Genomic DNA, 17,135 nt, shown 5'->3' with positions numbered 1-17,135 from the left:
CGCCCCCGCTCCGCCCCAGCTCTCCTCTCCTGTGTCTCGGTCCGCTTTCTCTCCTTGCCTCTTCCTACTCTCCTCCGTCCCCAGCTTTCTCCCCCCTTCCCGCTCTGGTGAGTTTCCCCTTCTCTCTGCCTCTCGGGCAGCCGCCAGCGGTGTCCGCGTTGGGAATGAGCCATTGGCTGCTGATTGCACAGATCAGTGCAGAGAGCAGACACACACACACACGCACATGCACACACACACATGTACACACGCACACACGCACTCGCATACACATACACAACTTGGAGCGGCTGAGCCCGGGCTCTGCAAATGCCTCTCGGAAGAGCAGCTTCAGGGAGAAAGAACAGAAGGCAGTGCCCACGCCGCCGTGTTTCTCCTGCCCCTCCGCCCCCAGCAGCTAATCTCCCCACCCCTGCCCGCCTCCCCAAGAGCCGGGGCAGAAGGGGATGGTAAGAATAGCTCCGGAAAGCCGCAGACGCCCCCCGCCCTGAAGCCCGTCGGGTGCCCGCGTCCCGCCTCGCCTTCCAGGCTTTCCCCGCAGCGCACCGGAGCCCTCGCCTTCCCTGACGGCTCCCGCCCGTTTCTCCGCCGACGGCTCCCGCCCGTTTCTCCGCCAGCGGCTCTCCGAGACAGCCCTCGAGCAAGCGCTGACCTGAGCCCTCTCTTCTCCTTGCTACGGCGCACTAAAGGGGCCCCGCTCTCCTCTTCCCTGGTGTCGGGGTCTACCCAAGCTTCCCCGGCTCCAGCGCGCGAGCCCGCAGCCCGCCCCGCTGCCCTTGCCCTCCAAAGCGGGCGCCTCCCGGACCGCCCCTGAGGAACAGCCCAACGCTCCCGGAGGGCAGCACCGCGGCAGGAGGATGGCCCGACTCCGGTGCCTACTCTACCTGTGGTTCGGCTGGAGCTGCGCTAGCGCGGGGCGCTGGGAGCGCTCTCAGCAGCCCCCGCAGGGGCCCCCCGGGGCGGCCCCGGTACAGCCTGCCCGAGGCGCCGGCAGGAGCCCCACACCAGACAGAGAGCCTAGGGATCAGGTGGCCGAGCATATGCTGCGCCTCTATGACAAATACAGCGGAGGGGGTCCTCCCCTGCCCGGGGCGCCCCGCAAGCCCAGACACCCTCGCCACGTATCCCTCCCGGAGGGCAACACGGTTCGCAGCTTCCGAGCCCGGGGAGCAGGTGAGTCGCCTTCCACCCCCTCCCCCGGGGCAGTCCGTGCGGTGTGTGTGCGTGTGTGTGTGTGTGTGTGCGTCTCCCATCGTCTCCACTTCGCCCGCACCCCTTTCCTCTGTTTGGCCAGGTGCTCTGTCAACTCTGGACCGACTGCGTGAGGCGGTCAGAGGGAAGAAGAACTGGACTCAGGCAAGACTTGCCAAGAAGTAGGGAGGGTGGGCGCCGAGGATGTCGGAGATACGTGTCTGGCGTGGGTAGGGGGGTAAGAGAGAAGTGGAACGAGACTGTGGAAAAGGAAGAGAAACGTTGAGGGGGAGAGGGTAAGAGGGTCAGGGACGCAAAGGCCAGAAGCACCTTTAGATGCTGTTACTCTTACAATTCCCTATTCTTTCTGTTAAAGCTCCTCAAGCTGATGTTAACTTGGTGCCTGTGGGGAGGCAGGTGCCGCTGAGCGTCTACACCCAAATTAGAAATCTGGCTCAGAATGCACTTCTTTCCCTTGCAGCATCTTTTCTTTTAAGATCTACTTTGCTTTTGCCATTTGCTTTCCTTAATATGACCTCCCCCTCACACATGGCAAATTAACCATAATAAAGTATTGTAATAAAGTATTAATAAAAAAAGAAAAGGGGGAAAGTTCAGCAAAATTATCCTGTGGGTCAACTGAGTAAGTTTAGGCAGGGCTCCACACCCACAGTCCTCTTTGCTCCACTTAAAAATGCTTTTTTTCCAACTTCCAGTACTTCTGCATGTGGTGCAACGCTACATCAAATGTGGTGGCTCCTTGGTTGGGGGAAATAACCATCTGATAACTGGTTTGTTTAAAATAACCGGAACTTTATCATAGATGGAGAAAGATTTTGTTTTTTGTTTTTTGTTTTTTTTTCTGAGAATTTGTAGCTGTATCCTAGAGTTGGGAATGGGTAGCAGTGTTTGTGAACTCTTCAGTTTTTGCAGAAAAAAAAAAAAAAAAAGTTGTTCATCCTATCTTTCAACACAAATTATTTTAGACTGAAATTTATTGCTTAAGAGATTATTTCCTGGCCCTGCCAAGAAATATATAATTTATTGTTAATATAAACAGTTTGGGAGATAGATTTCTGGATGATGTCTATGCCTGTAAGCTTTGAGGATACAATTGTCCATTGTGGTAAATGTGTGTGTGTGTGATAAAGGTAAATTTAACTATAAATCTTCAACTGTAAATCTAGTTAACTGTGAATCGTTAAGATGCTCCAGCCATCTGTATCACCTCACTATTTATGTCAAAATTACTAGGCAGTGATTCCCAGAGCTCTGATATGCCTAAGTCCTGAAAAAAAAGTCATCAAGGAAAGTCCTGAGTTGGACTTTGGAAATGCATTTTGGGGTTTAAGGCATGATGACATTTACAGTAAATATGAATTATGTTGTCAGTATGAAACTCTTGAGCTACAGTCTGAGCTAAAGCAGATTTATTTTTCAGCAGAGTATTATATAAGAATGATCTGTGAAGAGTCAGCAAAGACTCAGAGAACCACATCCATTTTGCTGTAGAATAGACCATTCCCTAATCTGAGTGATCAAACTTCCCCAAAAGTCAACCACACCGGCTAGTTTCCAGTTATGTGAAGTGTTGAGAACAGTTAAATTGGAGTGGGGTCAAGATGAGGAAACTGGAATATCATATGCTTTGAAGATCATCCAGGCCAACTGCTTAATTTTACCAAAAAGATGAAGTCACACAAATTCAGGTGAACTAAATGGTTGAATCATACTGATCCAATTCTAAGTTTTCTGATTCCAACTCTACTCAGATTAGCATAAAAGAATGGGATGTTGATGACAACTCATGTCTGTTACTAGATGGTAATCTGGTTAGTTACTATCAATAAGTGTTAATAACTGGAGAGAATAGATATCATTTAGACATTTTAAAAAATTAATGTTGCTGATGAATTACATAAGCTGAAGCAGGAGGAGTAAGGGGGAGGTTGGAGAGACCAGGAAAATTAATGTCTTCATTCATATACAGCATCCAGTTTTTCAACAACAGAGATCTGATGTGCTTGCTTTGTAGGTATTACCTACCATTTTGGCTCCAAATCTCTTAGGAAGCTGCCCTACAGAAAGAAATAACTAAATCCTGGTCCCCAGTTGATTGAAAGAGTGACATACCATCGCTGAACACATGTGATTTTACTCCCAGGGAATGGCTTCAATAGTTTGCAGAATCTGTTTTTTTGTGAAATTTATAAATGAATGAAGAGTGAACAAATGATAAAAGATTTATTAAGCACTTACAACATACAAATCACTTTGCTCAATGTCAGGAATGTGAAGAGAAAAAGTAAAACAATCCCTATTCTCAAGGAGTTTGTATTAAATGGGAGAGACAATACATAGGTTTGCACTTTTCAGATGAAAAGATCTTACATGATCCTTAGGGTGCAGCAGCAAAGCAGATAGTAATGTGTCTTCATTAATGTCATTTCTACTGACAAGCATATCTGTTCTAATGTTGAGTCATTTAACAGTGCCAAGTATGTGAGTAGCAAATTTATTTTCTTAGTCTTTATGAGCTGTGATTGCTGAGGAGAGAGTGTGCTAGCATGCACTCTCCTCCATGAGCATTGTTTCCCAAGATAATAATGGATTAGGCTGGAATTAAGACCAATAAGTAGAGTTTTGTATTTGGTTTCTAGACTGCTAACTTGAATCTTCTTTGATCTAATAGTATTTTTTCTCAACAAAAATACACATATTTCAAAAATCTGATTTTTTTCGGTTACAGAACTTCAATTTTTCAAATACAGTTTTTAATATCTCATTTTTAATATTCACTATGAACATTTGGTGTTTTAAAACATTAAAAAGCTACAATGTGAAACAGTGGAGAAAAAATCCATAGTTAATCAGCTGCAAGAATCTTAATCTTAAAGCACCAGCTTTTAATTTCACTTTATTTAAAAGAGCCCAAACTGTAGATTTGGTTTGATTTTCATCAGTCCTACCCAAGAAACAGATCTTCCACAATTTGTTCTGAGCTTTCAGTAACAATTCCAACTATGAATTATGTAGACTTTTGGAAGATGAAGTATTTCACTCAAGAGCAAATTCATAGGCACCCTGAGAGAGAGAAAAGGAAGGATCATGTGCTAGGCAAGTTAAAGTACCTCCATCATTTCAACTACTATCTATCTCCGCTCATGCTCCAATGGAGATATTCTGGGATACAACCCAAGGACCTTGGGAATAGCAATGCCCCAAAGGCCAATGGTCCTTCATTTGGCCTAAAGTCTGTAAAGGGACCCCTCACCATAGTGAAAGGGCCCTCTTTCTTTCCCACCACCCAAGTTAAGAAAAAAACTATAAACATTGGGCAGATGAACCCAAGAACCAAGGAAATGGGTTAATACATTAAAAAACCTCGAATTTTTCTAGCATAAATATTAACAACCCCAATTATTATTTCATCCCATGAGCACCTCCTAGAAAGGTGGCTTATCCTGGATTTGATCCAAAGATGTTTAGGTATTCAGTTGTTAAAAAACCTTGATGGGAAAGTTTCACCTAGAAGCCACAGAGAAAGCATTCCAGTTTCACTGAGAGTCTTTGGCTCTAAGCTACATTACGTTTTGCTCTCCCTATTCCTCCTTATGGCATCTATTCTGGTAAGGCTGATGAAAGCTGTATGGATTAACAAATTGGAATTTCTTTATAATTCTAGCTTATATGGTCTCGGGGCATGTGGAACTCTTCAGACTATATTAAAAGTTCAGGCCGAACTATTGATTAACATTATTTATTGTTCTAAACCTATAATAATGTCTTTGGTTGAAAACCAGCTCCTCGTGGTCTCTTTTTGATTACTTTATACTTAAATTATTACTTGCTGGTAGGTGGCATTCATCCTAAATATACTTTTCACTAACCTCTTTTCTCTGCTTCCTTCATTGATGCCATTCATTTGGTTTGCCAAAGTCATAAATTTGCAGTGCTTATAAGTTCCTGAGATAGGAAAGCATTTATAAAAACAATTCAACCTATTAGGTTTTATCTTTCCTTTGGCAAGAAATTATTTATTAAGTTATTAATGGCAGCAATATTCAATTCCATAAAAACCATGGTCACATGTCACAGGTTGGGAGGATGGAATGAAGGGTATGTGATGAATTTTTATTTTTAGCTATTGTTTAAAAAATTGTCCTTTTTAACCTTTTAATAAAAAATAAAACAGCACATTAGGATTGTCTTCTTTCTTTGCTAATTATAACCATTCCCATAGTTAGTACTGTCTTTTCTTAATTATTACTACAAACTTTCTAAAGTGTTCTTATAAGGAACTGCTTAAATTTCTACAAGTAGTTTTTTTGAAAATGGAGGTTTACTTCAGTGGGCAATAGAGCCTTTTAAAAACATCCTCTAAATTTTAGAGTTAGGTTGTTTTATTTTGTTTTAACAGCACCCTCCTTTCATTGAAAGAGGAAATTCATTATGAGGCATTTCCCTTTATCAATACAAATCAGCATTTGTTCAGCTATTTAAGAGTTTTAGCTCATTGGCTGGGTCACTGAGAAATTACATGATTTGCCAAGGTCAGAAAGCCAGTATATGTCAGAAGTCTGGATGCCTGATGCAAATTTTCCTGACTCTGAGGCCATATGACTATCCATTGCCCCCCACTGCCTCCTATGAAATACAAGTGAGCACGTGAACCCACACATGAATCTTCTCAATTTAAGAATAACAACACTAGGGGCAGCTAGGTGGCACAGGGGATAGAGTACCAGCCCTGAAGTCAGGAGGATTCGAGTTCAAATCTGCTCTCAGATACTTAACACTTACTAGCTGGGCAAGTCATTTAACCCCAATTGCCTCAGGGGAAAAAAAGAATAACAACATTGTAGCTTTCCTATATTTCTGGTCATGAATGAGTGGACAAAGAGACAAAGAGCGATAACAGGGAATCAAGAGGTGGAAGATCACACTAATAGAAGCAATTCCTGTAAAAAAAAAAAAAAAATCCCCAAAACACTAAGAAAGAATTATGGTGTGATAGATTAGAATTTGGCTCAAAAGCTAATTACTTTGAATTTTCCGACCTCAGAAAAGTAGGCTACATATGAACTTTATTTCAATTATTTGATATTTACACTTAAAGGAAACTAGGATATTTGGAGAGGGATGGCAAAAAGAATAAAATGATTGCCTCCTTAATAAAGTATTTACTCTATCGTCAAGATCTTTTACAAACTGAGTTTTTTAAAGATAATATAAAGTTTTGTTATCCATGCTAATGAAAAAAATAAACATCAATGATGCATAAATAATTTATGTTTAGCTTTGTATCATAGATATGCTTAGGAAGTGAGATGGGCCATGGACCCAATAGAAGAGATTTCTAAAATTGAAATTCCACTTAAGAAAATTTAAAATCAACTTTATAATTACAATAAGTTCTTAAGATTAAAACATTTTAGTGAATACATTTTTGTAAGGACTTGAATAGTATTCAAACTTTTCCAAGCACTGGTATGGAGACAGGAGTATGTGGGGTCCTGAAGCTCCACAGATCCATTGGTAGACTATTGTTCTGAAATTCATCTTTAAAACCCCCTCCCATATCAGTCTCAGATGTTCTTGAATTGGAAAGAACATGGATATGCAAAATTCATAGTGAATTTCCTAATATTATGTCTCAGAAAACAAGGAATATTTCATTCTTTTCTTAAACTGAGTATATTGTTCCTATAAGATTTGAACTAGGCAGTAGCAAAGTGATGCAGTGGATAGAGTTCTGGGCTTAGAGCCAGAAAAATTCATCTTCCTGAATTCAAATCTGGCTTCAGACACTTACTTATTGTGTGTCACTTAATCCTGTTTACCTCAGTTTCCTCATTTATATAATGAGTTGGAGAAAGAAATGGCAAACTACTCTAGTATCTTTGTCAAGAAAACCCCAAATGGAAGCATGAAGAATTGGACTGAAGAACAACAACAAAGTTATAGAGACAACATAGCCTAACCTCAGTTCAGATTTCGAATCTGCTACTTACTAATTGTGTGACTTTCCCTGTCTGGGTATTAGTTCCTCCCAGTTAAATTGAGGAGATTGGACTAGATATACTTTCAGGTCTCAGCTCTAAATTTATGATCCTATGATGAGAGGAACCTCCATGATTTCATATCCTAGAATCCTTTTCTGAACTTAAGTTCAGAGAAGCTCTTACAGATTTGTGGGAAAGTACCCTCCTTTTACTTGAAATGTATGGGATTGATTGATATTTTGAAATTTATTAAACTTACTATTTGCTTCTTCAAAAAAAAGTTCATTAGAGATAAAATAAGCTAAAAATATAAAACAGGATAAAATAAAATCACTTTTAAAACTAATATTATTGCTGTGCAATATTTTAATGCAAGACCCATTTAATAAAATCAGACTGTCTTTATTTTTTTTATTTTTATTTATTTTTTATTTAAGAAAAAATATGGATAATGAAAACTACATAGAAAACCCAGGACAAATTCTTAAGCTTTAGCATAGGGAATTAGAAACTCTAATGTGGAGAAATAGTATATAAAAAAAAAATTTCCTGGATACTGAAATAAAAATTAGAAAATGATAATCCCTTGATTCTTTCCTGTGTAGGAATATACTAAGACATCAAACATAGCAAGAGTTTAGTTCAACATTTTTATAAAAGAAAAATTCACCTTAAGTTTACTTTTCAAAAATTTTACATTTGGATATGTTTTTGTGAAGTTAATATTTTTCAACACCAAATTCTCTTGTAATTGTAATACTCATATGTTAAAAAATAGTATATCTTTATTTGGGTGGTGAGACAGTGGAAAGACATTTTGCCCTAATAAAAATATTCCCAGGGTATGCCAAGTTCAATCCAGAATGAATTTGGATGGTTGTGTTCTGAATCCATGAATACAGAATTTTTATCGTGGAAATAATGATACAGTCTTGACCCCTGTGGGGCAAATGCATCATGATATCAGATCTAAACTATAGTAAATGACTTTATAACTAAATTGCCCTTGTGGCTGTCCTTTTTCATCCCTTAAATACATATGGCAGTCTATAAAAATGCTGTTATGTCCCCTATAAATGTAAGCACATGGTATGATAATGGAATGTTTCCATCATATCTATGCATAAGAATGTCTCTTGCAACATATCTTTTAATCTTTGTGGGTGACATCAGGTTTTAAATTTTTTATTGATAGTTTTAGTTTTATACCACCTAAATTCCTCAATATGACCCTTTCCTCACCCATCCCCCAAGATACATCCCATATAAATGTAGCATTCCTGCTTCTGGTCCAGCCTTCATAGCCATCATTTGGCTCCTGCAGAGACGGGACGGGCATCTACCAAATTCTAAACAGCTGCCATTCACAGGGCAAGCAACCAGACAAGCTGAAATACCAGTATAGATGGGAGAGAGGAGCAGAATGAGCTAGACAAGCTGACCCACCTTTGCCACCACAACCTTGATCACCATCTTCCCTCAGATCTTGATTGAGACAGCCCAAGAAACCTTAATCCAAGATAAATGAGAATAGCAATATCCTTCAAACACCAGATCAGTTTCCACCCTAACCCTCAAAACTATCATGGAGGGGAGAAATCACCGTAGAGACCCACTATTCTCATCACTATTAGCAATACTTGGAGACTAACTGCCACTAGAAGCCACATGTGCACAAAAGCCTGGGAGAGGTACCACTATTTCTCCTCAGATCCTGATAGAAAGAGGCAGGATCCTGAACTTGAAAATAGGAATACTTTGTTCCCCTGCCCTCAACCATCATTCTGGAAAGCAGCCCCTATGGAGATGTAACCTGGCAACTGCTCCTACAGGTAGAGTTCCAGAAGACTGAGAAAATAAAGTTCTTGTCACCAAAGTCCTCAGGACTGTCAAATGGTTTAACTTCAAGAACTGTTAAAAAAAAAAAAAAAAAAAAAGGTCTTACTAATGATTTCGCCAATGGAAATGACATTAAATAAAAGACATTTCCATCTGCTTTGCAACTGCTGAAACCTGTTTATCTTGTCTACCCCATTAGAAAGTGAAATCGCCTTTCTCTTCTGTTTGTCTCCTCAGTGCTTAAAATAGGCCTTTGCACATAGTAATCATTTAAGAATTTAGTGATTTATTCATTTATTCATTCACGTAGAAAAAAATTTTAAAGTTGTTTTTGGTTTTGATTTTGGGGTTTGTTTTTTTCTTTAAAGAGAGTTCAGCTAATGCTGTTAAGAATATTCTGAACTCTATGGATCTTTTCTCTTCGTCTGATTCCTTTTGAGTATCTGCATAGTAGAGACATCCATAGGTAATTGGATTTAGTGACTTTCTGGGTAGAATTTCAAATTGTTTCCTAGAATGATTTGGACAAATTTACTCCTCTGTCAACAATATATCTGTTTAATTATCCATCTAGTGCTCCTCTGATCATTTCCATTTTATTCTTTTGTATCTTTTTTTATCTGATGTGTGAATGATAAATTTCAGGGTTGTTTAAATGTGTATTTCTATCATTAGTGATTTGAAGCAAAAAACTATTCACTTTCATGTGATCGAAATGATCCATTTTATTACTCAAGATCATCTCTATCCCTTGTTTGGCCAATAACTATTTTTGTCCAAATTGGCCAGTCTTCAATCTGCTCCAGCTGTGTGTCTTTCTAGACTTCACTACTATGCCTCAGTTGTAGACTCACCTGGGATTTCCTTTGGCACCTGAAGTCTCATTATCCTAGAATAGATTTCCACAATGCCAGTTCCTTTTTCTCATTGGTGAATCCCTTTCAGGGCTTCTATTTGGGGAGGGCCAGCCAATTGTCATTCTCATCCATGCTGTGCATTTGATTTTCTCCATTTCTCTCTCACATCTCAATTTTCAGTTAGGTCCCTTTTGTGTGTGGTCTTCTTCCATTAGAATATAAATTCCTTGAGAGTAGGAGCTGTTTATCTTTTGGCTGATTTTGTATCTTTAATTCTTGGAACGATGTCTGGCACATAGCAAATGCTTATTAATGCTTCTTGCCTTCTTGATAAAATAATTGAGCAAAATAATTTCTAGTGATTTCTTTTATTTCCTTTTCTTTTTTTGCTTTGGTTTTCCATTCTTTTTTAAAAATCAAATTAGCTTATGGTTTGTCTGTTTTATTAGTTTGTAATGTTACTACTTTTATGTGTTAAATCAATGCTTTTATTTTTGTTTTCAATTTTGTTGATCTTTCCTGATTGTCAGAATTTCCAACTTTTCATTTAGAGCTTTATATGTGGCTTTTCTAGATTTTCTTTTAGTTTCTTATTCAATTCATTGATCTGTTTTTCTGTTTTGTTGATATCTATTTAGAGATGTAAACACACACACACACACATACACACACACACACACACCTCTCTACCCCTCTATTGACTGCTTTAGGTCCATTCCAAAAGTTTTAATATGATTTCTCAGTGTTCTCAGTTTCTAAATGAAATTACACAATGGGGTTTTTTACTTGCTCTTTGACCCACATATTCTGCAGTATTAGCTATTTGATTTCCATTTAAGTTTATATACTTTTTTCCATTGTCCTTTTATAATTGTAATTTGAGTTCACTAAAGAATGTTTTTAATATTTCTGCTTTTCCATATTTGTTAATGAGATTTTTTTGTGCTCTAGTATGTGCTTAATTTTATAAAGATGCCATGCAAAGCTAAGAAATATTTATACTCTTAAATTTTCAGTCAGTGATTTTGAAATTTTATACAAATATTTAACATTTCTTTGTTAAATTTTCTTAGGCTAGAAAAGTAAGCATTAAAGTATCCTATTATAGAATTCCCTTGTTTTACTTCTTGTAATTCATTAGCTTGTTCTTTAAGTATTTACTTCTCTTTAGTCACAGGGCATTTTGGTGTTATCCTGAGCGGTGCCTAAAAGCCTGAAAGATAATAATCATTAAGCCATCTCCCTTGTCCTCCAATTCCAGACCTGGTCCTATTATTTCCTTTTCCCTTCAATCTCTCCCAGTATCAGGGACTTTTCCAATGAGTCTTATCATAAGATAAGCCATATAGCCATATAGCCATAGAATTAAGCTTTTGACTGATTTGATCTCCTTTTTGTCCAACAGACTCTCAAAAGTCTTCTCCAACACCACAATTCAAAAGCATTGATTCTGTGGCTCTCAGCTTTCCTTACAATCCAAGTTTCACAGCCATACATTGCTACTGGAAAACCCATAGTTTTGACTTATAGATACCTTTGTGCAAGGTGATGATGTTTCTGCATTTTAGTATGCTATCTGGATTGCCACAGCTTTCTTTCCAAAGAGTATCTTTTAATTTCACAATTGCAGTTGCTACAGTTCTTTGAGACCAAGAATATAAAATCTGACACTGCTGTCTGTTTTCCAGGAAGTGATAAGATCAGTTGCCAAGATATTAGATTTATTTGATATTAAACTTACTTTTTTCTAGCAAATTTATGTATTTTTAGTACACATTACTTTATGAATCATGTTAGGAGAGAAAAATCAGAGCAAAAGGAAAAAACAATGGGAGAGAGGGGAAAAAAAAACAAAAAAAAAAGAAGTGAATATAGCATGTGTTGATTTACATTCAATCTCCTTTGTTCTTTTTCTGGATGAATTTTCTATCCAAAGTCTTTTGGAATTGTCTTGAATCACTAAAACACTGAGAAGAATCAAATCTTTCATAGTGGATCATTACACTTTCTTGCTGTTATTGTATACCACGTATTCCTGGTTCTGCTTGTTTCACTCAGCATCAGTTCATGTAAATCTTTCAAGGTCTTTCTATAATCAGCTTGTTCATGATTTTTTATAGAATAATCAAATTCTATTATCTTAAAATAGCACAACTTGTTCATCCATTCCCTAACTTACAGGCATCTACTCATTTTCCAATTCTTTGCTATCACAAAAAGAGCTACTCCAAACATTTTTGCACATGTAGATCCTTTTCATTCTTTTATGATTTCCTTGGGATACAGATGCAATAATGGCACTGCTGGGTCAAAGGATATAGTTTTATAGCTCTTTGGGCATAGTTTCAAATCGCTCTCCAGAATGGTTGGAACATTTGACAACTCTACCCACAATGTATTAGTTTCCCAATTTTCCCCCATTCCAACATTTATCATCATCTTTTCCTGTCATCTCAGCCAATCTTAGAGGTATAAGGTAGCTCAGAGTTGTTTTAATTTACATTTCTCTAATTAATAGTGATTTAGAGCATTCTTTCATATAACTATGGATAGCTTTAATTTCATCATCTGAAAATTGTCTTCATATCTTGACCATTTATCAATTGGAGAATGACTTGTATTCTTACAAATTTGGCACAGTTCTTTATATAGTTTAGAAATGAGACCTTTATCAGAAACACTGTAAATTATGTACCCATTTTAACCTTATTTTGGTATGGGGTGTGAGATGTAGGTCTATGATGAGTTTTTGACATATTTTCTAGTTTTTCCAGTAGTTAGTGTTCTTATTCCAAAACTAGAGTTTATCCCTAATCAAATATTAGATTACTGTAGGTGTTGATTATTTGATCTACTACTCTTTCTTAGCCAGCATTAAATGATTTGATGACTACTGCTTTATAATTTTAATTTTAGGTTTGCTACTGATAAGCTACCATCCTTTATTTTATTTTATTTTTTCATTAATTCCCTTGATATTCTTGACATACTGTTCTTCCAGATGAATTTTTTTGCAGTTTGATTGGTATGGCATTGAAAAAATAGATCAATCTAGCCAGAACTGTCATTTTATTATATTTAGCTTAGCCTACCCATAAGCAATTGATTTTTTTCAATTGTTTAGATATGACTTTATTTGTGTGAGAAGTGTTTTGTAATTGTGTTCATATAATTCTTGGGTTTGTCTTGGCAGTTAGACCCCCAAGTATTTTTTGTCTACAGTTGTTTTTAAATGGAATTTCTCTTTCTAAATCTTGCTGATGGGCTTTGTCAGTAATATATAGAAATGCTGATGATTTGTGTGGGTTTATTTTATGTTCTTCAACTCTGCTAAAGCTATTAATTGTTTCCAGGAGGTTTTTGGATGATTTTTTAGAATTCTCTAAGTATATCATCATATCATCCACAAAGAATGATACTTTTATTTCTTCATTGCCTATTCTAATTCCTTTAATTTCTTTTTCTTTTCTTATTGCTAGTACCAACATTTCTAGTACAATATTGAATAATAGTGGTGATAATGGGCATCCTTGTTTCACCTCTGATTTTATTGGGAATGGGTCCAGCTTCTCTCTCCATTACAAATAATACTTGCTGTTGGTTTTAGACAAATATTACTTATTCTTTTAAGGAAAGCTTCCTTTACCCCTATGCTCTTTAGTGTTTTTAACAGTAATGCTTCTGTATTTTGTCAAAAACAACTTTTTCTGCATCTATCGAGATTACCATATGATTTCTGCTGGTTTTGTTATTGATATGGTCAATAATGGTAATAGTTTTCCTGATATTGAACCAGCCCTGTGTTCCTGGTATAAATCAGTGCTATAAATCCCACTTGGTCATAGTGTATTATCCTGCTGATAAGTTACTGTAATCTCTTCGCTAATATTTTATTTAAAATTTTTGCATCAATATTCTTTAGGGAGATTGATCTGTAATTTCCTTTCTATGTTTTGACTCTTCCTGGTTTAAGAATCAGTACACTATGTTATAGAAGGAATTTGGCAGGATTTCTTCTTTACCAAGTTTTCCAAATTGGAATTATTTATTCTTTAATAATTGGAATTAATTGTTCTTTAAATGTTTGGTAGAATTCACTTGTGAATCCATCTGGCCCTGGAGATTTTTTTCCTTAGGGAGTTCATTAATGGCTTGTTCAATTTCTTTTTCTAAAATGGGACTATGTAATTTATTTTGTCTTCTGTTAATCTGGGAAATTTATATTTTTGTAAATATTCATCCATTTTGGTTGGATTATCAGATTTGCTGTCATACAGTTGGGCAAAATAGTTCCTAGTAATTGCCTTAATTTCTTAATCATTGATTCACCCTTTTTATTTTTGATGCTGGTGATTTGGTGTTTTACTTTATTTTTTCTAATCAAATTAACCAAAGGTTTATCGATTTTGTTGGTTTTTTCACAAAACCAACTCTTAGTTTTATTTATTAGTTCAACAGTTTTCTTATTTTCAATTTTATTAATCTCTCCTTTGAGCTTCAGAATTTCTAATTTGGCATTTAATTGAGAGTTTTTAATTTTTTTCTAGCTTTTTTTAGTTGCATGCCCAATTCATTGATCTCTTCTTTCTCTATTTTATTTATATAGATATTTAGAGCTATAAAATTTCCCCCTAAGAACTTCTTTGCCTGCATCCCGTAGGTTTTGGTATGTTGTCTCATTCTTTTCATTCTCTTGGATGAAATTATTGATTGTTTCTGTGATTTATTGTTTGACCCACTCATTTTTTAGAATTAGATTATTTAATTTCCAATTGGTTTTTAGTCTATCTTCCTCTGCCCCTTTGTTGAATATAATATTTATTGCATCATGATCTGAAAAGGAAGCATTTACTATTTCTGCCTTTCTTCATTTGATTGTGAGGTTTTTAATGCCTTAATACATGGTCACTTTTTGTGATAGTGCCATATACTGCCAAGAAAAAGGTGTATTCCTTTCTGTCTCTATTCAGTTTTCTTTAGAGGTCTATCATATTTATGTTTTTTAGGATTCTATTAATCTCTCTAGTTTCTTTCTTATTTATTATGTGATCAGATTTGTCTGATCCTGAGAGGAGAAGGTTGAGGTCTCTTACTAGTATATATAGTCTTACTGTCTCTTTCTATAACTGGCTTAAAATCTTCTCTAGGAATTTGGCTGTGTCTACTGGTTAGTGCAAACATATTTAGTATTGTTATTACTTCATGTTTTACAGTTCCCTTTATCAAGATGTACTTTTCTTCCTTATCTCTTTTTATAAGATTTATTTTTACTTTTGCTTTATCTGAGATCAGAATTACTACCCCTGCTTTTTTTTTTTTTTAACTTCAGCTGAATCATAAGAAATTCTCTTCCAGCCTTTTACCTTTACTCTGTATGTATCTCTGTGTTAAATGTGTTGTAAACAATATTTTGTAGGATTTTGTTTTTTAATCCACTCTGATATTTGAATGCTTCGGTTTTATGGGAGAATTCATCCCATTCACATTCACAGTTATGATTACCAGCTTTGTATTTCCCTCCATCCTATTTTCTCTCCTATATATATATTTTTCTTACTTTCCACCCCGTCCTTAATCATGTTCTTTTTTACCTTTATCTCTTATTACCCTCCCCCTTCTCCATTCCATTCACTGTTATCTTCTATCACCTCTTCCCCTCTTCTCTTACCTTTTTCTCTAGAGTTTCTGCCCTATCTCCCCTGCCTTTCTCTTTTCTTTTCTCTTTTTCCGCCTACTTCTTTATAGAAGTTATATAAATTTCTAGACCCAACTGAATGATTAATTCCCTCTTAGAACCCAGATCAAGCTTCAGACAATGTTCATCCCCTCCCTTCTTTCCCTTCACAGGTCTTTTGTACCTTTTCATGTGAACTAATTATCCCATTATACTTCTCCTTTCCACTTTTTCCAAGTACAAACCCTTTTCCACCCCATATCTTTTTCTTTGATGTCATCACACCAGAGTCCATTCAAAACCACATCTTCAATCCATGTGATGCCCCCCTGTCTCGCTAGGTAGTTAATTCTTGATTGTAATCCCAGGTCCTTTGCCTTCCAGAATATGGCATTCCAAGCCCTCGGATCATTTACTGTAGAAGCTGTTAGATCCTGGCTAATCCTGACTGTTGCTCCTTGATATTTGAATTGTTTTTGTCTGACAGCTTGCTGTATTTTTTCCTTGAAGTTGTAGTTCTGGAGTTTTACAACAATATTCCTTGGGATTTTCCTTGTGGGATCTTTTTTTTAAGGTGATAAATGAATTATTTTAATGAGCATTCCCCACTCTGTTTCTAAAATATCAGGGCAGTTTTCCTTAATGATCTCTTTCAGGCTCTTTTTTTGGTCATGGCCTTCAGGTAAGCCAATAATTTTTGTCTCTTCTGGATCTATTTTCAAGGTTGGCTGTTTTTCCAGTGAGATTTCTTCTTCTACTTTTTCATTCTTTTTAGCTTGTTTGACCTTCTTTAGTTTGTTGCTGTCTCACAAAATCATTAGCTTCCATTTTCCCCATTCTATTTTTTAATGTGTGATTTTCTTCAATGAGCTTTTGATTCTTTTTCCATTTAGTTAATTCTACTTTTTTAATGAGTTGTTTTCTTCAAACAATTGTCTTCTTTCCCTTTTCAAGCTGTTGACTCTCTCAGACATCTCTGTACTTCCTTTCTCATTTTTCCTTCTACCTCTTTTTTGCCTTCTAAAGTCTTTTATAAAGATTTTTATAAAGCCTCTTTGGGTTGTAGCCCAATTCACATCACTTTTTGAGATATCTTCTGTGCACATTTTGTCCTTGTTTGAGCTTGTGTTTTGGTCTGCTCTATCACTTTCTGTGGTCAAAGTTCTTTTCTGTTTCTTACTCATTTTCTTTCCTTTTTTGTAGTTTTCCAGGGAAACTGAGAGAGCTCCAGCAGCTTCCAGGCTGTACTCTGCCATCTTGGCTCCACCCCCGGAAGTTCCCTATTTGATATTAACCTTACTGCCAGTGTTGACACTCTTATTTCAACTTCATCAAGTCTCATCAAGAGGCTTCTTAATTCTTCCCAATTGCCATCGTTGGTCAGAATGATATCTTCCACACATCTGAGATTGTTGATATTTCTCCTGGAAACCTTAATTCCAATTTTTGATTCATTCAGTCTGGTGCCTTGCATGATGTCTACAAGTTTATATATCAGATGATTTCTATAAATTAAATAAATGAGTATATATAGCCTTATTTTCCTATATCAAGCCAATAATCTGTTCC

At 36.8% G+C, this 17,135-nt stretch overlaps 1 protein-coding gene across 1 annotated transcript in view; it reads left to right on the top strand.

The window, feature by feature from the left end:
• The first annotated feature begins 253 nt into the window (after window positions 1–253).
• The window catches only part of BMP3 (bone morphogenetic protein 3), a 35,283-nt gene continuing 18,401 nt past the window's right edge, over window positions 254–17,135 (top strand). Inside the window, exon 1 of the mRNA XM_031941907.1 lies at window positions 254–1,173. Coding sequence (XP_031797767.1) covers window positions 858–1,173 — 316 coding nt within the window. The 5' untranslated portion in view covers window positions 254–857. The remainder of the gene's footprint in view (window positions 1,174–17,135) is intronic.

The sequence above is a fragment of the Sarcophilus harrisii genome, chromosome 6, assembly GCF_902635505.1.
Source record: "Sarcophilus harrisii chromosome 6, mSarHar1.11, whole genome shotgun sequence".
Taxonomy (NCBI): domain Eukaryota; kingdom Metazoa; phylum Chordata; class Mammalia; order Dasyuromorphia; family Dasyuridae; genus Sarcophilus; species Sarcophilus harrisii.
This window is presented reverse-complemented; position numbering and strand designations above follow the sequence as displayed.